Source organism: Parambassis ranga, chromosome 14 (genome assembly GCF_900634625.1).
Source record: "Parambassis ranga chromosome 14, fParRan2.1, whole genome shotgun sequence".
Lineage (NCBI taxonomy): Eukaryota > Metazoa > Chordata > Actinopteri > Ambassidae > Parambassis > Parambassis ranga.
The window spans coordinates 14,817,042-14,837,487 of NC_041034.1; the positions used below are offsets into that span (position 1 = coordinate 14,817,042).

Here is a 20,446-nt window from a genome sequence, read left to right on the forward strand (position 1 = left end):
ATGAAGCCCATGGGCATGCCCTATTTTTATTCTCTGTTCAACAGCCAGAGGAGGAAAATGCCTAATAACTTATTAAGCATGTTGTCCTCAATACAAGGGAAATTATAATTAACAAAAGTTGCTGTAAATCCAGCTTCACCATTTCTGTCTAACGCATATGTTTAAGCTCAACACTTTATAATATGTATTTGCGGATCATAATCAGTGTAGTGTTATGTATAATTAGACAAAAGGTATGTGGACACCCAGCCTCCATTTTTTATTTCTAGAACCCTGTCCACCCTATTCAGCATTTGAAAAGCCTGACTAAGGCTGATGACGCCCACGCCAAACTGGAAAGATCATTAGTTTGAGTTTGTTGAAACAGAGAGCCGACGAACACACAGAGTTATAATTAAAATACACATTATATGCACAAAAGCTTCAGTCTTAGTCAGTGAATGGAAGTTTTGCACTCTTAGCTATGAACCAGAAACAGTTACTGTGCTGTTCGTAAAATGTCTAAATACACTGATGAATTATTCAGTGATGCAAACAATCATCAGCTGCAGATCTATTAAAAGCATACTAGTTGCATATGGTGTCCATTTACTTTGAGTCACATGGTGTGTCACATGAGTTTTGAGGTGATGGTTAAAGGTCTGTTTAATTTCAAATATTATTAATTTTAACCTATCATGTAAGATCCACACAGTTAATACACTGTGTATTAAAGTCATTAAAGGAATTATTGGGGGGGGGGCAGTCTGGATGTAAGAGCAGGCGTCTAGTTTACATAAGAGTGATATTAAGTTCCATAAGTGCTTAATTTCTCCTGTGCCCTCAACGCTCGATTGCCCTTTTATGTAAATAATTCCTCAGGCATTCATTAGATCTACAAAGGTCCTTCTGCATTTCGAAAGAGAAAGCTCAGGCTTTAGAAGAAAAAGATTGCGAGTTACACATCAAGCCCATCTGATTGTCACAACAGAGCAGAGCTTTCTAAACTGAAAATCTCATCAACGGAGTGAAAAGCCAATCAGAATGTGTCCAGCGAGCGCTCTGCGTTTGGTCATTGTGACTCTGGGGTACTGTGGCCAAGTCAACCGTTTTCATGATGAACGATAGGTCACAGTGCTGCGAGTCAGTGGAACATAATGTCAGTTTAAATGCTGCCACACAGCTCTCTCCACCAGTGGCAGAGCTCTACAGGGAGCAGAGGTAAAGGCCATTCTGCTATGATTAGGGGTCGAAGGTGTGAGTGTGATTGTGTGGAGCGGATAAATGCCTTCCACAATATCGAGCTCCACTCTGGGAGATGGATTCAATCAAGTTTAAAACAGCAGCAGTAAAGAAAAGCTTAAATATGCTCAAATTCTGAGGCAAATTTTTTTTTCAGCTTATGCCAGACAAAAATATATGTAGAACACACCATTCAAATGTATTTACAGCACTGTACATTAAGATAGGCCATTCATTTGATTGTTAGTCAAAAGTGTTAAGCCTTCTGATATGGCCTGACTGGCTGTCTATTAAATTATATCTAATAATGGCACAAGAGCACTGATCACAACTTTCAAATTCAAGAGATCACTTCACAGAATGGGACTTGGCTAACTACAACAATAATTAGTTACTGCTAAAGTAGCAATTACCATCTGCAGTTCCTTTTTATCTGTCTGAATTGTATCCTTCAAGATTTTTGAATAAATAAATGAGTGAATGCATCAATTAACTGTGTGGAGTCGTTAATAAATATGCTAATAAATTAATAATTTAAGGAGGAAATGACAAAAACAGGTGTTCATGCCAGTGATTGGATGAGTCACAGCCTATTGTTACCTACAAAACGGGCATTGGCTTTAGCGTGTGGACAGCCTGTTTCTCCCTTCTGTAGTGGGTGTATCTTTTTCCTCATTTGTGTACCGAGCGCATGTTCCTCACAGGTAAATTTCTCTTTTTGGAGTGTGGGTAGAAGGGGAGGTGGGCTGGTACTCGGAGGCGACGCTCAGGGGCATCTCCTCTAAGGGGCAGTCCTGATTCACATCATGACCACTGCTGGAATAGGCACTGCGGGAGGGCGGAAGGCGCGACCGGTGCTCCTCGCCACCCAGCCTGGCACTCCCGTTTGCCAGGCGTCCCAGGCTCCCTCTCTCCTGGTAAGGCACGAAGGTGGAGAGTTTCGGGGGGTTCCTGGTCTTGCGTACAGGGGAGGGGTGACCAGGCATCCAGCAGGCGTCCGAGTGGCCCAGTTCACTGCACTCGGTTGTACAGTTTCCAGTCATTGCCACGTCAGGGAGGGAGCGGATGTCTGTGGGCAGGAGAGAGTCAGACCATCAGAGAGAGAGCCTCATGGTGATAAACACCATGACTATATTCTTTATACTAAACAAAGTTGTAAAAAGGCATTGGTGAGCAGAAATGGTGTCATCTGAAACCCACCCCCCTCCTTGAGGTCTTTGCAGCTGTTGCTAAGCAGTCAGCAGCAGTTGCTATGTAGCTGTTGCTATGCACTGTGTAATGAGTGCTGCTGTGTGTGTAGTCCACAAGCTGATGTGATACATTCAAGAGATCACATGCTGTGTCTATGTCATTTAGAAATATCCGACAGCAGTTTGTCTGCTCTGTTTGTCATATCATTGCATTGTTCAGCAACAATGTATTAATTGTTTGATTTGTGTATGCTGTAAATGATGCTGTGTCAACATAAAAAAACACTACAGGGATGGATGTAGTACAACAGGCACACACATACTGGAGTCATGCAGTGTTTGGTTACAAAGGGGAATAGCTGTAGTCCCTTTGGGCAAAAGCATTGTTGAATGACTTATTGAGTGACAGTGAAATGAGTTCCCTGCCCTTGATTATCATCCATTTTTTATTCAACTGTTCCTAATTAAATAAATGGGCCCACGACCCAGTGACCTCATTTTAATGTACAAGCTGTAAAAGCGCCAAAATAAGTTTGCTTCAGCTACCACTCAAGCTCTGAAAGCACACACTGCAACGATGAACACCCAAGTGTTTGCTCGCCTAAACTGTGCAGCTGGCAGCCGGTAGACTTGTTAAGCATCCCACCTGTTGACAAGCTAAACATACAGCCCAGATTAAATGGAAATACCACTCAATTTATCTTTGTTATCCTTTCAGACTGAGGCTGGAACAGCCAGATCAATGTCTGCCGGAGCAGCAGACAGCCTCGATCTGTTCGACTGTGATGTCACTGACATGTAAAGTTCTGATTGCTGTGATAAATGCATTATTGTAACGCTGCAGCGCCGTCCACACCGTGAAAGAACACGTCCATCACGGATGCTCCATCTTTTTCTCCCTCTTAACCATGTGTGAATGTATTCATTGAGAAACCTCAGTGCTGCACACACACACATCAGAAAGATGTAGCTGCATGCGAATGATGCAACCAGGACAGATGACGTATTAGAGGCAGTAGTAGGAGTTCAAAGCTAATAGAGAAAATGCCAGCTTGACAGTGAGCCTATGAGACGTGCCATCAGTATTGTACTCATGACCACTGGCAAGATAATTATCCCGCAAAATGTCAGACCTCTGAGGCTGCAATAAAACTGCAACGGGTTCGGTCAATCAAAAGCCAATGTGAGAGCTAAAAAACTGCTTTTTATTTACATTTCATTACAGTTATTTGTGTCAGAAACATTCATCTGATGAGTAATCCACATACAATGTCTCATTGTTTATTTAAATGATAACAAATTGGTATGCATAACATAATCTATTATTGCAGCTAATCTTATTGTTTGTATAATCCTAAAGATGTTTAGGCTCTTTAATACATTTTGTTCACAATTGAGCAATGTACAATTGAGCCATATTCGTGCTTAATTATACCATAATGCCTAAGTAGCATATTCTTTTCTTTCTATACTAGGTCAATGTCAGTTAACTGAGATTGTTTTCATCTGAATGAACTACACTTCTATGCTTGATTAAGAACAAGGAAACTGAATTTAGAGCTGTAAAAAAAACCGACAACCAAGAAAAAAAAAATGTCTGAGTGCCTCACGCATGATGATCAGAGTTTCATTTTCTCATCTCCTCTAAGAGCATCGTCTGTATGCATCACTGCTGCGAAATGGACTCTTGCTAGAAAAAAAAAAAGATGTTCATGTGAAGAGAGTTGCAAAGTGAGGGTTGAAGAGTGCGCTCCTGAGCACAAGCACACAGTCATGTAGGCATCTCTACCCCCAAAAAGGATTTCACACTTGATTAAAACCTCTCCACAGCTTCCAGGAGGGTTTACGCCACACCAGGAGGCCTCGTGTTAAAATCAGCACAGCTCCACAGCAAAAAAAATTAAGAAAACAGTGTACGGAAGAGGAGGAAAAAGAGAGGCAGGTTTCTCTGGATCACTTCACATGCCACAATTGGGCACGTTTCTTTCCCTATGATGGCATAAGTCAGCTACTCAGTCAGCTACTGAGAAACACAAATGATCCACATGTCACGTTTTTAATTGACTTCAGGTTGAAAATATAATGTGGACTTATTTAATAAAATGCCATCTGAAAGAAAACAAGATACCGTGCAACCGGTGACAGGAATTAGAGAACATTCTGAGACGTGCTCATCATCATCAAGGGCCAGAAAATCAGCACTGACAGCTAAATACAGCGACGAGCGTGCCAACGTCTGCCGTTTTTTTTTTGTTTCCATCGGTGCCAAAGCGCATATCGCACGTCATCGAGAGGGAACATAGATCCTCTAATGCCAGCTATTTTTGTAGACCATTATGTGTTTCATCTACATTTCATATGGTTTTATTTATAATGTGACATACACTTCTGTTTTTACCAGACAATTTAATAAATGAAAGGTCTATCTATATTCAACCTCAACCTGCCGTGCTGTCATTAGTTTTCTATAATGCTTGTAATTTCTAGTTATACAAGTCAGGTCACAGCAGTTTTACAACTTATAATGATAATATTAATGAGTTGTGTAGTTTTGACAGTGTGTAATGATGATGATGTGTGTCATCTGTTAACTTTTTACATTTGCTTTGCACTGACCTCTCTGTCACATTCAAATCCATTTCCATAAAAAAAACAAAAATCAATACTGATAATTTGCCTTTCGCTGTAGCCATTAGCCATCTGTAGCTGTAGTACAGTCAGCTTACAGTCTGGCAGAAAACTGTCCGCTCTGCACATCAAAACTCACTCCCACACTCAGCTGAAACCATCATTGTTTGAATATTTGGTGGACTCGATATGAAGCAAATGAGTCAACCGCAGGCCTAGAGAAGCAGCTGAAAGAGCAGCTGAAGGAGCAGCCAAAGGCGCGCTGGGAAAATTGGTATTTTCTCACCCACTCAGGCCTGTTTTCTGCTGTAGCCATACCTGAAATAAATCTGCTCACAGTCTGGAACAAACCCTTTAGAGTTTATAGTCTTGTATGTCATGGATGGGAGAGCCAAGGTGGACAATGGAGAACAGATGGGCAAACTGCAGCACTATTATGCCAGTGGCTGAAACAGGCTGACTGGATTCAGAGAGCTTGTGATTTGGTTTTGAAGAGCGGTAACTCAATGACATTTCTTCCTCTCTGCACAGCAAGAATTCTTTTCCTCTAGACTTGGAGATAGATTGCACCTGTAGCTTTCTCCTTTATATTGGGTCAGTCCCATCTGCCTGCTTAAAGCAATATCATGAAAAAGAAAAACAGTATTTTCTACCCTCTACCACCTTCAGTATCACACCAGTGACTCACACTGAACCTTAGCAAAGCCTCTAAAAGCACCTTGGCTGCAGTAGCATAACATGCACTCCACAGTGCGGTTACAGAGTGGGGGTACATGCAGAGCTTAACCCCCTCTCGGCTGACAGATACATGTGAGGGGTGGGTTTGCATGCAGCTTGCATCAGGGTGCCAGTGGGAGGTGTTGAGTGTCTGAGGCAGGCTTCTTCATCGTCTGATCCCCTGCCCACGGGCATGGGGGAAGCTGCCTCTTCCTGAGATTTCACACTGCTCCTCTCTGTTTGATTGCAAATGCTGCCTCTCCCCACCGGCTGCTTTCCAGCGTGCGCGCCACACCGCTATGATCGATGGCGAACAAATATGAGAGACCCACAGCTCATGGACGGATAACAGGGGGGAAAAACAGCTACTATGGTTTGGGAGTGTGTGAGCAGTATTAATGATATATTTGTTGTCCCAACAAACAGTTTATGTGGTAAATGACTAAAGAAGTTATACAGAACAAAGGGGGGGAAAAGACAAAATATCTCACATCTGAGCTGTGGTGACTATCAGTATAATAACTGGGTGTGAATGTTTTCTGTGGTTGTCATCCTTCACGAATAAAAACAACAAGAAACCAGGGTTTTGTATTTTTTTTTTTTTTTAGCTATGACATGCCAAGTCTTGTTATTCAAGTGTTCCCAGTAAGCACAGTAAGCAGAAGACACCACCACAAACTGTTTTTTCCTCCAGAGGGGTACATTTTTTTAGGAGAGTGAAACTTGCAGCAAGTACACAAACATAGTGTTGACATGCACATTTTCCTTGTTCACTGTAATGGAATCCAAAAGAACAACCTTCGACATGCACTTACACTTTTCACCAGCTAAATTAGAACATGTAGGCTCAGAAGCTTTGTCACCTCACCAATGCACAAAGTGATGTATGAGAAAAAAGTCAGCCAGCCATTTGGTTACAATACTGTTATGTTGCTCTATAGGTGCTTAGTATTCATGTATTCTATGCTTTGGGTCATAAACAGTGCTACTTGCCTGCTTAGGCATGCACTGTTGGAACAAACTGTAAAGCCAATTATAAATGTTTATACTTATGTTATTGACAAAGGAATGTATGCCCCCTTTTCCCCTTCAATATATTGGTGTATCCAATGCATAATATATACACCTATTTGTATTATAAGTTTCATTTAATGGAGAAGAAGTAAAGAGATCTTCATTTAGATCCTCATCCACCCTCTATCTCACATGCAGAGGTCAGTTTTTATTAAAATGTAGGGTGCTAATTTATGGACCGACTCATCTCATCTGCTGAAGAACTATTCCTCTTTAAAAAGTTACAAAAAAGGAAACTAAAATGTATTTTTGTCAACGTAGAGAAGGTTGAAGCAAGGCGTCTGGACTTGTAGAGTTTTCTAGAAGACGTTTCGCTGCTCATCCAAGCAGCTTCATCAGTTCTAACTGTTTGGTGGGGAAACATGGTTTATATGTGGTTACAGACCTCAGTGGGTGGGTCTGGGTAAAACTTAAAAAAAAAACTTACAAACAATAGCACTAAATGTTTCCATACTTACCTGTGATGTTCTGGCTGACTGGGCCAGGTGTGTCTAACGACTGGCTAACGACTATGAAACTGCCGGAGGGGGACTGATTGACAGCCCTTTGTTCTTACTGTGAGTATGTGCAAACTTCCTGGGAATGGATGGAATCACTGCATTGTATGTGGTGGAAAGATGATGTCTGAGGCCACCACCTCTGTTAAGGGAAGGTTTTTCACTTATTTCCAGTACAATGGGAACTTTTACAGACAGAAGCACGGCTGTGCGATGGGATCACCTGTGTCTCCTATTGTGGCCAACCTCTACATGGAAGAAGTGGAGAGAAGAGCCCTGAGTTCCTATCCTGGAACCACCCCCACCCACTGGTTTAGATATGTGGATGACACCTGGGTTAAAATCAAGACCAACGAAGTGGAACGGTTCACAGAACACATCAACGCAGTGGATAACAACATCAAGTTCACTCGCGAGGACACCAAGGACAACAATCTGGCCTTCTTGGACTGCACAGTACATATTGAGGAGGACAGGAGCCTCAATGTGGAAGTGTACAGGAAACCCACACACACGGACCAGTACCTGTTGTTTGATTCACACCACCCACTGGAACACAAACTGGGAGTCATCAGGACCCTGCAGCACAGAGCACAAACTGTACCAACCAGCTCAGAGGGGAAGAAGAAGGAGCAACACCACATCAGGAAGGCCCTGCAAACCTGTGGCTACCCGAAGTGGGCACTCATCAAAGCCACAAAAACAAGACCCCCCAACAACAAGAAGAAGGACGACACCAGGCGGAGAAAGAACATCTCCATTCCATATGTGTCAGGAGTATCAGAGAAACTCTGCAGGATCTTCAACAACCATGACATACCGGTCCATTTCAAACCTATGACAACACTGAGACAGAGACTGGTTCACCCGAAGGATAAGATTCCCAGGGAGAAACACAGCAATGTGATATATGCAGTCCAGTGCAGTGAGGAATGCTCTGATCTGTACATTGGAGAAACTAAACAACCACTCCACAGAAGAATGGCTCAGCACAGGAGAGCCACCTCCTCAGGACAAGACTCAGCTGTTCACCTCCACCTCAAAGACAAAGGACACTCCTTTGAGGACAACAACGTTCACATTTTAGACAGGGAGGAAAGGTGGTATGAAAGAGGAGTTAAGGAAGCCATCTATGTTAAGCTGGAAAAACCTTCCCTTAACAGAGGTGGTGGCCTCAGACATCATCTTTCCACCACATACAATGCAGTGATTCCATCCATTCCCAGGAAGTTTGCACATACTCACAGTAAGAACAAAGGGCTGTCAATCAGTCCCCCTCCGGCAGTTTCATAGTCGTTAGCCAGTCGTTAGACACACCTGGCCCAGTCAGCCAGAACATCACAGGTAAGTATGGAAACATTTAGTGCTATTGTTTGTAAGTTTTTTTTTTAAGTTTTACCCAGACCCACCCACTGAGGTCTGTAACCACATATAAACCATGTTTCCCCACCAAACAGTTAGAACTGATGAAGCTGCTTGGATGAGCAGCGAAACGTCTTCTAGAAAACTCTACAAGTCCAGACGCCTTGCTTCAACCTTCTCTATGTATGATGACCTGGATGACTGAGAATCTTCATCAACATTTTTGTCAACTTTTAACTTCCTTTATTTTCTGTGAGCTAAAAATATAAAACTGATTGAGACAAGCATGTCAAGCTACAATAGCAAGTCCCTTAGAGTGACCTCGCCCGTAATAACATACAAGTATTGAAATAAAGTTATAGTTATCATTTTTTGTAGCTATAGAAACTGCCAGGCTGTGTTTACTACTGTTGTAAAGTTAGACATTTTAGCATGAAGGCCTAGACTGGACCTGTCCAGGGTGTACCCTCTGTCCAGCCTGTCTGTCCATGACCCTGTAGTACAGGACATAGCGAGTCAAGAAACTGGATGAACGGATGATGTATATACACTGACTCAGTTTTAGAACCAGCCTCAAGTGGCCATTTGAGGAACTGCGCGCCCCCCCACTCCCACTTCATATGCCTCATAGACCATTTCCCCATGCACCGTCTATATGACTGCATATAAAACAACTCTAGAAGTCAAACAAACAACAAATAGTGTACATAAGTTAATGGTTAATCTTTAAAACTTATTCCAATTTTTGTGATTTGCTGTTATTTATTACCACATTATTAGTCACCAATAGAAACAGCAGTCAAAGATTTTTCCTCTCAGGTTTGGAGTGAGATAAAATGTAATAAAAGTTATGAAAATGACAAAAAGTCTGGTCAAGTTAGGGTTACCACACTAATGTTTCAACATTTCAACTTTACACCTATATATGAATCACCTGTGGATGGATATATCTACAGAGCAGGATTATTTTTTAAAAAAATATAATAAAAAGTATCTACAAAGAAATGGTGGATGAAATGAGAAATGAGATAATCGCTTCTCAGTCAAGCTGCCTATAGAAGGTGATGCCAGCATGAGATTTGAAGTGGAGGGCACATGTGTCAAAGTCTCCTTCACAGACACAGTAAGATCAGAATCCTCTGCTTCCTGAGCTGGCAAGCCTCTTTCTTAAAAAAAAAAGCTGATGAGTGGACATGTCGGCCAGAGGCACGTCAGGAAGAGACGCTGTAGATGGTTCAGTGGGCGATGGTACACCTCCTGTCAGTTCTCTCACCATCCACCATTTTGTCTTCGAGTTCCTTTATTTGAAGACTGCCTTTTGTATCACTGCATTTGACAAAGCCTTAGCACCTGCTGACAGATCACGCTATGCACCAGCTCCTCCAATTGAGAAAGTGATATGCGGTGTGATATGTCAACCAATACTGAGGCTTTGTCAAACTGGCACATATACAAGGCATCTTCAGATAAAAAAAAGATTCAAAAGATTGCTGTAAAAGTGAGGGTAAAGGGTGCTAAATGATGATATATTTCCTTTGGTAAGTAATATAATCGTTTCCCTGCTGGTGCAGGATGTGTGTGCGTGTGTTTGTGTGTGTGTGTGAGGGTGTGTGGAGAACAGCTTCATGCCTCTGCCCACAGCTATATGTCTGGCTTGCTGGCCAATTACTGACTGGAAATTGCATTCTGAACCTTGACAACAAAATATTGATCTGTAGTACCTGCTAATGCAAAAAAACAAAAACACAACTAATTATTTATTATAAACATAAAAGATTTAACTTTATGAGTGCAGATCTCTGTTTCAAGATCGTTCCGACTTCTGCAGTCAATAAAACACAAAAAGCAGGTCTCTAGATAATCCACCTGTGTATTCACATTACTCTGTTTATTTATATAACGTTTTACCCAAATCTTATTTTGAAATCATCAACTCAGAGGTTATAAACTTATGCTATGTTAATCTCATATTCATTCTGAGAGGGCTTTGAGTTGAATGTGCAATGTTGAGTTTAAAAATCCTTCATTAGACTTCAGCGCTCTTGCTCTGGCACCTCAGACCAATGCAGGAGTTCTATAATTCTGCATTTAAATCTCTGCAGCACTCTTGAGGAGGGGTGTGGTGTTAAATGCAGGATGCCGATAGAATTAAACTACAGTGTTAGTACCAAGGCCGAGCTATAAAGTGTAAAGTCGAACTGTAAAATAACAATAAAAATATTCACAGAAACGTGAATTATTTGTCGAAAAAACATGTAGATTGAATAAGGAGGGAAATGACTGCAAAAAACACTTTAGCTTCATAGGTTTCTCATAATATATTTATGCTTGCTTGCATGATTACATTTAGGCCCACTCTGCTTCTTCTTCTTCTTCTTCTTCTCTGTGTTTCTCTCACTCCTGTAATAGGAAACCTCACATTTCCCATTCTGTGTAATTTAATTAGAAATGCTCAAAGAAATGTAGACTAATCCCCGTGGTGTGGGGCTGAGGCTGGACGCTCAATAGCTTGGTGATTTTTTTTATTTATTTATTTTTTTCTTACTTGCCATATAAATTTCACTGTAAAATTTTGCTCAGGTGAATAATCAGTTGGACAGTAACAGTAGCAGATTATTCACCGGTTTATAGTAAATTGTATTTTTTCAAAAACGTTAAGAGCACATTTTCTAGCTGAGCAGCTTGACAGACTGCGCTCCGCCTGGCTGATATTGGATGTCAGCAATCATCAGTAGTCTGTTTCTGGTGAAGATTAGTTACTAAAAAACATGAAAGACTGTGGCTTAATAACTGGTGACAGCAGTGAGGTTGAAATTGAAGATGCAGTTGAGAAAATTAAACACCAAAAATACCCCCTCCACCCCCACCCTTAAGTTTTATCACATATTTAAAGGCAAATATTGTCAAGATAATTAAAGAGAATGTTTTATCACCCGAGCCACTCTCTGATTACTGGGATGACATTTACTTCAAGAGTCACTTGTCTATTCCTGTCTCACACCCAAATCGTCTTTCTTCTTCTTGTCTGAATGTCTCTTTCTTGGTCCCTGCCTTTGAAGATTTCTTCCTTCTTTGGCCCCTTTCTGAGGCCTTTTTTTCACTATGCCAGTGCTCCATGGCCTCATACCAGCAGGTAGACGCTAAAAGCAGTTGGTTTTTCGGCTCCTTTAAACTGATATATGTGATATATGTGTCTGATATATTGAAATGAATATTAATGATTATGTGTTTAAATCGCACCAAATAGTATGGCTTCTATTATCAATAGGGGGAAATCAAAGTCTTCCCCCTATACGTGATCTCCATCTCTAATTATCAAAGAAGAGAAATTTCCTCTTGGGATTTTTTTCTCCCCAGAGTAAATTCCTATTCACAACTTTCATGCTCACTATCTTTCACTCATTGATCTTATTGACATGTAAAACGGATGTCTTCCATGATCCGCGTGTTGTTCTTCCTCCCCTTTCGATCAAGACGTTATCGCTTTGCTAATTCCGCCTTTGATCTCCACAGTCTGCAACGTGAGACATGGTTGACTTGAGAGCTAACATTAGCTGCTAATTAGCCTACACCTGCACAGGAGTCTGAAGTGAAAAAATAGAAGCGGTAAACACAGTCTCAGATTGTCTGTGCATTTGTTTTTTCATGTCTTCTAAGGCTGCATAACCTTGCCTACAGCCTATATGGTTGTTTCATGGTGACTTTTTTTTTTATCATTCCACCCATAGCAGACGGGCTTCGATTTTTCTCATTGGACCGTGCTGTTTGGGTGCATTCCAGGCAAAATGCACATTTTATCAGCAGAGATAACTGTGATAAAAGTTAATACACACAGATTTAAATAATACAGGCGCAGGAGGTTTATCATTTTCATGCCCAGTATGGACAAACATCAGCGTAATCTGACAAAATCCCATCTTTAAAATCATGTAAGCAGCCCAGGCAGCTGCTAAACACTAACCCTGGAGAGGCAAAGGCTTTATTTGACCATTTACTGCAGATAGAGGGTTGCTGCATGACTGACAATTCTATGGGAAACTCAGCATACTAAAGCAGTCAGATGGAAAGCTCTGTTCCCCCAATGCACTGAACAATACAGCTATGGGTTTGGAGCCGGACAATTCAAATTTATAACGTGATGGAATATGAAAATTGCCTTTAGTGTAGCAGAGAGAGGCAAAAGGAACAGCAGCTCTGCTAGAAGATAGCGTCCCTGTCAAGGCTTTGATTAGGAGAACAGGGGGAAAAAATATCACATAGAATCAAGAACATGATTGAATATATAATTATTAAGGAAACCGCAAATTTGAGTCTTTAAATATGGACGCAAAACACTGAAGGCAGCAGGGGGTTATCAAGGCGGCTTTTGAGGCCAGCATGGTTCCTCCCTCCCCTGTTGTTTCCTACTGATCTGTACTATATCGCAGCTGGTGTTTGATTGACTGATTTTTAAGCTACAGTACGGTAAGGAAGGGTCAGCGTCCATGTTCTTTGAGGCTCTGCGAAATCCTTCGATATAATCAACCAGCGCAATAACACCATTAACCTGATACTGGCGCCGATTTGGGAGTACACTGAGGAGAAGCAGGAACACTTGGGCATGTCCGGGAGGCCGAGCATTTTGGTTAATTGAATGAAGATCACGGCTGCACTTTAGTGCTGTCTTGTGTATTAAAGCAGCATTAAAACGGCAATATAAATGTTTTATCACATTAAAATATCACAAATGGACAGGGCACACACTACATTATGAGATAATAAAATGAAAATTTAATGCACTGATGGGTAAAATGGGTCATGTACACAGCAGCAGTCTGGGTCTGTCTGTAACCCTGCATGGCCAAAACACCTTTCAATGTTCTGTTTTACTCTACTTACTTTTTTTCTACTGCATGAATATGGCTGCTCGGGAGCTTGATTGGAGCAATCAGGTGTAATGTCAATAACAGCAAGCAGTGATGAAAAAGAAAAAAAACTTGCAGCAAATGCACAACCAGAGTAAACATTAGTATTGCTGTGTGTTTTTTTTAAGTGTCTTCTCTTGCCATCTGTTTTCCTGCTGCCTGTGGTGGCTGTATGTTTGATGGGTACCTCATCTCCAGGCTAGATACAGTTTCAGTGGACAGCTCATCAAAATGAGTGACAAGTGTTGGGGCCTTGCACATAGCATGACCATCTGAGAGGGAGTTACCCGAAGTTAAAATTAACTCAAGATAATTTCTTTAAACAAATAATAAGAAATGTGATAGTGGCTAAGAAATAGAATGAACATCTTCTGTGTGTGTCTGTGTTACAGTTCTGCAGTTTGGAACTACAGCAAAAATGTGTCAGATTTTTACAATAAAGTCAAGTACTCGCTCTCTAATTAGACCAGAGATCTGGCAGAAGAGCATGGTGGAACCGAGCTTACATCGTCATGCAATATTCTGTCAGAATTACTTTACTTTTGGCTCGAGAACAGGGACTCTGTTGGGGATAGCTCACAGGAAGTATAAGCTTTAAAGGGAGGTTTGAATGCCAGAAATTTCTAGAATGGGTGAAGTAATCACTGAGATATGGCAAGGATCCCAAAATTATTTATATGTTTCTGTGCAATAGGGCGGCGAGATATCCGTTATCTCAACTTAAATGCATTGATCCTGAAGATAAGCAAGAGTAATAATTTATTTAGCTCAAGGCATGTATAATATTGACTGCATGATATACCATGTTAACACAAAACTGCAAATTAAGAATTGATTGTTTCCCCACTTTCCATCTGGTATTATGAGGATGTTTTCAGTTCCACTGGTGCTGTTCCTCCATGTGTTTGTTAGGGTCCTTGAACTGCAGTGAATTCTGAGATATCAGCCTTAAAGCTAGAGCGGCTTCATCCCTGCGAGACTCACTGGAAATAAGGAAATGCATGTCAGACCCATACAGTACAATTCAAGTCCCTCAAGTGCCATCCATCATTGAAGGGCAGAACACTAGTTAGAGGGAGGTTCAGCAGCTCTCGGTCGCCATCACACTATGATGGAGAGATGACCCCCAGGGCCTTCCACTGATGCCGGCTTGAGCAGCCCGACCAACTGAGGTTGAAGTGGAACTGGCCCCTAGCCAGCAACCCCCCTCTCCCCGATGCACAGTGCTCTACCTGCTCTACGAATCACATCTGGGGTGAGACTGGGTAAGACCCTCAGAGAGCAGCAGAGCTCTACCACCACTTTCTATTTCTGCCTCCGTAATTATCCTTAAAGTTTCAAGCCAAGATCCCTTGGACCTGCCAGTGGACATGCAGCTAAAAAGGAGCATCTCTTACAACCACCTGGGTAATTAAGACATTTTTTCCCTCCATGTGTCTTCTAGAAACTTTCAAACCCAAATTTACACACACACATTTCCACCTCCAAACCTGCTGCTTCAGCAGGCTGCTGCCCAGACTCACTGCCGTGGCGAGAGTAGGCAGCATGCTATCCAATTTTTGCCTAAGTACAGAGAGCCATCCACTTTTGTTAGGGTAATACATGAGCACATCTAAAGCTTAGGGATACTGGCTTAGGCATACTGGCTCACTCATTCATTTTACAAGCTTAGTGCTAAAACCAGACATTTTCAGCGGCAGTGTGGTGTTAAAAGCACTATTTATGGAACCTAATGTGCGCTTATATGCATGTACTTTCCTTTCTGTGGATAATTCTTAACACTCATCGGGGGTTTTCATCCATGTTATATACATGTGGATAAGAGCTGATAGAACTCAATTAAAATTCAGAGAACTGGAAATATGTCCCTAGAAAAATAGTCCAAAAATCTTCTCTTCTATTATTTATTATTCATACATGTAGAGAAGGGTTTTTATTATTGAAGAAAAAGGTTGCCCTCGTTTCTTTTATATAACTAAAAACAGCGAAATAAAAGTTGAAATAATAAAAATAAAAAGCAATAAATTCAAAGAAAAGAACAAAAGTTGAATAAATTCCAGGTTCTAACAAAACATGCTATTATCGGTGATGTTAGCACAGTCTTCCAGTCAGCTGGACACAATGATGAAACTGCAGAGAAATCACTTTTATGTCTAAAAGAAGGTGGTATAAAATTGAATACAAGGTCGGTAGATTTATTGGGATAATGGGACTTTCTATTCTGGCTCCATCTAGATTTCACGTGTGGCTGCAATCTCTGCCACACAATAACTTCAGTTTGCTCTAAAAAGACAATAAGCCAATTCCGCACTTTGCTACAGTTAATGGTCTGAGATGTAATAACATGTCACTTCTGTCACAAAGACCCCCTTTCAAAAAGTCTGGCCCGTCTGCTGTGGAATACTGTAATGTGTCTGTGGCTGAGGTTTGGCATGAGTGAGTCGGCCTCATTGTCAGTGATCGCACAAGCGAGAGCACATTTTCAGTTTTCAATTGGGCGAAGGGAAATCTGGACACATTCAAAACTGTGACGTGTTGACGCATCACCAGTGCCATTTTGGATTCAGCGGCACTGTCCCATGAAGTCATTTGTGAAGGGCTTTAGTTAACCATTGTCTCTGGTGTCAAAGCCTTATCCAGGTTACAGAGTTTAATTCTGCTCCACTTAGGCTCATCCAGTGACCTATATGCTCTGAAATAAAACTGCAAACAATCAGGGGGTTAACAAACAGCAGCAACTGATGTGAGCTGAGCATAATGCGTGTGCTAGAATGAGCTCTGGATTATAGGCGTATTACTCATGACAACTTGCCTCAGGGAGCCACTTGTAAGGACTTTTTTTTCCCACAGAAGCCTCCACAAAACTGCCAGTCCCATGACCTGTCCCCTCTTTGGGTGGTGGCAGTTCCAGCAGCGGTTGGTTTTGGCTGTGGCGCTTGTACAGGCTGGCATGGACTACTCCACTCAATACTACTAACAGGCAGAGACACTGACAAGGTACATTGACATCTGTGAGGAAACCCACACCCCTGCATCGGCACGCTATGCTCGCACCCTGGGCAGGGGCCCAAGCTGGCACTCCTACGACAAACAAGCCCCATTAGGTTGACATTCTGCCTCTCTGTCTTCCTCTACATCTTTATTTGTTAAAATATGCCCCTGTGCTTTGTACACACAAAGCAAATGTTCACAGAAAACTCATGATGCTCAAAAGGGTACTGGCTAAAATGGTGCTGCTCTGTATGATACCGATGTGGCAAGCACTGAAAGCGAAGGAAAGCCCCTGACAGGAGTTCAAACAGAACAAATATATGACGCTACATGCATCATCTGCGAGATCTAAAGCAGACAAATCAGACAGCATTACTAAAGAACCTCATTATCATGCAAATGCCATTTATTCCATTTTATCTCACCCTTCTCAATAGCCCATATGGCAGTGAGTCCGCATAGAGGAAGACACAGGGAGACCTCAAGCTGGGCACACGGCCACATCAAAATTCCTCCATCTGTGGTCAATTGAGTTTGTGTGTGTGTATTTGTGTGTGTGTGTGTGTGTGTGGCTGCTAGTACCTGTCTTCGATCCCACCTGTGCCAGTGCTAGTCCTCATATCACAGCCAAGATGCCTAGCCACTGATCCTTGGAAGAGTGATTATTGTCTAGGTTGGACTGGACATGACGGGATTACTGGTCAAACTTGTGTCCCAAGAATAGAGAAGAGGCCTATCATGAGTCCCAGATGGCTCTCACTCAGGGCTGAAGGGCAGCAGGGTATCAGACTATTTATATTATGTGACTCCAAAGGGTTTGCTTGTGCTCAAAATAAACTCACTGGATTCAACTAATGTTGACAAAAACACATAAAAGAGGAAACATTTGACTGTCATCCCTTTTTTTCTTATGAAATATAATTGATGGAAGCAATTGAAAAAGTATGTGAAATTAAATAAACCATGTCAGCTCAGGGATTAAAGAAGATTAAAGTTGCCTGAAGTCATCTGTAAAACTAATATTTCATGCAAATCAAGTTATACTTTTTTTAATACTCATGTCATTCTTCTGGGTCTCAGAATCATGCAATGCAAACATCAAAATTCACAAAATGATGCATTCTCCCAGTAAAGCAATCAGCATGAAATACTGTAAATCACTTTGACATCACTACCACTAATCAAATTTTGATCAGCAGTGTCTGAGATACAGTGGATGGGCAGATGGGACAGACAGAGACCAGTCATTGGTCTTCTCCTGATTTCACTGTGGATGACAAATCATGCATCTTGACAGCAACCAGACATACAAGATAAGCAGTTTTCATGCTGTCTGAAGCAATCAATTTAAAGGGAATTACAGAGCTCAGTGATTATGATGAGAGTCTATTAAAGTAAAACAGCACTGTAATCAAAATGATTTAGAGATTTGGGGTGTGATGCAACACACACCACCGCAAACAAATACATGCACGCATGCAGGTGTGCACGCACTTGAATGCATGCATACATTACTACTGGACTGAGTTTCCTGATGAGATTAACTAACAGTTGTGCGGTGTGAGCACTGCGCGTGCGAACATGTGAGTGGAAAATACACACGGGGAAATGGAGTGCACTCTAACACAGCCTGAAGACAAGAATTAGGAACAAAGTGGGAGGAGGGAGCAGCTGCTCATACCAAGAAAAAAAAAAAAAAAGAACTCCAGAAACTAATTGCTGCAGATCAGGCAGCGTACATGTCATATATCAGACATTTTACTGCTGTATTTTGAATCCACCCTTAATTCTAAAGCCAAAATCCATATAGGGATATGTTGATGTCAGTGAAGCAGAGAGACTCTTGTAGACCACACGCACACACACACTTTTATTCCTGCTAACCATTCCAATAAACCTTGGTCAGTCTTCAAATAGAATTTTTAACACCACTAAATATAGATCACCTGATATCTAATAATTTATTCACTGCTAATAAACCACCTCTGGCATTAATATCCCTAACAGCAGTAGAGCATAAATAAGAAAACTGTGAGTTTTCCACTGAGCCCTGACTCCAGAAGCGAATCTAATACTACTTAAAACTGTAAAGGCATGCCTGAAAGTAGAATTTACACAAACATTTCATTTAAAATGGATTTTAAGGTTCAACACTCTTCACTGTAGGCCATAAACAATTTAAAAAATGTAGATCCAAAAGTGTCAAAGATCACACTGTCTAACAAAACATACATCTGTGTCAATATTTCCGGGGTCCTACGACGCCAAAAAGTATGACAGTCTGAGGTTCATATATTGCATTTTATCCAACTTAAATGGAGTGACACATCATGTTCACCTCCCCATTTTCTGCCTGTCAGTCATCTTTACTGCAATGAATAAAGCTCTGCACCAGTACAACCTGTCACACTGTCACTCATGAATGCTTATAAAAAAAAAAATAAAATAAAAAAACAATTCATGTCACTATTCAGGTGGAGCTGGGGAGGAATTCCTCCGTCTCATTTGATTTTTCTGTCTAATCTTTCATTTTATGTGGGCTCTCTCTGTTATCTCCCCGAACAGGGAATCACATTTTAATTAGGTCTATCCTTGGTTAGCGGTTCATCTTTGCATCTTCCTCTGTCCTATGTGCGCGTCCTATGGGCTGAACTCTCTTGTCGGAGATTCTTAGTCCCCGCTTTCTGTCACAATCTAACATCTCCCCCATCTTGTGGCACCTTTTCATTCTTTAACTGCACCATCTCCACTCACAATCTTGCTCTCCTGCTGCTGACAACAAAGAGCACCCTGTCTCACAAAAAAGCTTGTGTTCTGCAGATGGAGGAAAACACAACAAACAGCCACACTGATAGAAAAAAATACACGTCACACATGTATATATATATCCACTAAATGCAAGGAGAAAATGGACATGTGCCATCAGCTGCAGGTTTGTGCTATCAACAGCTAGCCTGAATATGGATTGATTAAATCTACTTGTTAAACAGGCCGCTACACAGTCTCTATAGGGCTAGAGGGAAGGAAGTGCAGCATCGGCACGACGCAGTCCTCTCCTGCTCACCCACTCATGCTTGAATTATGGTGTCACTAATTGACACAAACAGACACTTGCAATAGAGATGAATAAACTAACTAATGAGAACCAACACAGTCTTATAGTAAAGAGGCAATGTATCACAATGCAAGATGCCATACTAATAATAGAAAGTTTGTCATCTGCGGTTCTGGCGTGATGGTGACACATTTTAGCCTTTGATCCTGCATTGTTTTGCAACCTGGGAGTGCTTGGGATTGAAATAGTCTTTTTTTGTCTTCCTTTTTTTTTAAAAAAAAAAGAGCCAGAAATCTCTTTGCACTCATGATGTAGTCCCACTGACAATAGATACATCTGTGTCTTCTTCACTCACAGCATGGCAACATAACTGTCAATGTTGATCTGCAACTCTATCGTGTACTCGCTGATGCTTTCTCCATTTTGTACGGGGCAGCAAAAGCTCAAAACCTTATGTGGGTTTTGTGTGATAAACTCGCATTAATGCTACAAACTAATGATATATAAATATAAGGAGAAAAGTGAGACGTTCCAGGTGAGCAGTGAAATATCACCGTGTAAAAGTGTCTAGTCCAGAGAGTGGTGCAATACATGGAAATGCAGCATGGAAATCACTTATCATAGACAGGTAATGGATTATGTTTGGCAGCTTAAGGCAGCAAAATTGTTATTATGATACACAGTCCACAGAATGGCAGAATTGGCTATGACTTTATAAATATGGACCTATGCTGCGACCATCAGCGTCCAGCCTGCAGATTGATTACAGTGCCCAGAAATTATGGCACCTGCACACCTAAGCTGCTG

General features: G+C 41.4%; 1 protein-coding gene across 1 annotated transcript in view; it reads right to left on the reverse strand.

Moving 5' to 3' along the window:
• Window positions 1-1,919: 1,919 nt before the first annotated feature.
• pcdh1a (protocadherin 1a) overlaps window positions 1,920-20,446 on the reverse strand; it is a 69,602-nt gene continuing 51,075 nt past the window's right edge. Inside the window, exon 4 of the mRNA XM_028421750.1 lies at window positions 1,920-2,290. Coding sequence (XP_028277551.1) covers window positions 1,920-2,290 — 371 coding nt within the window. The remainder of the gene's footprint in view (window positions 2,291-20,446) is intronic.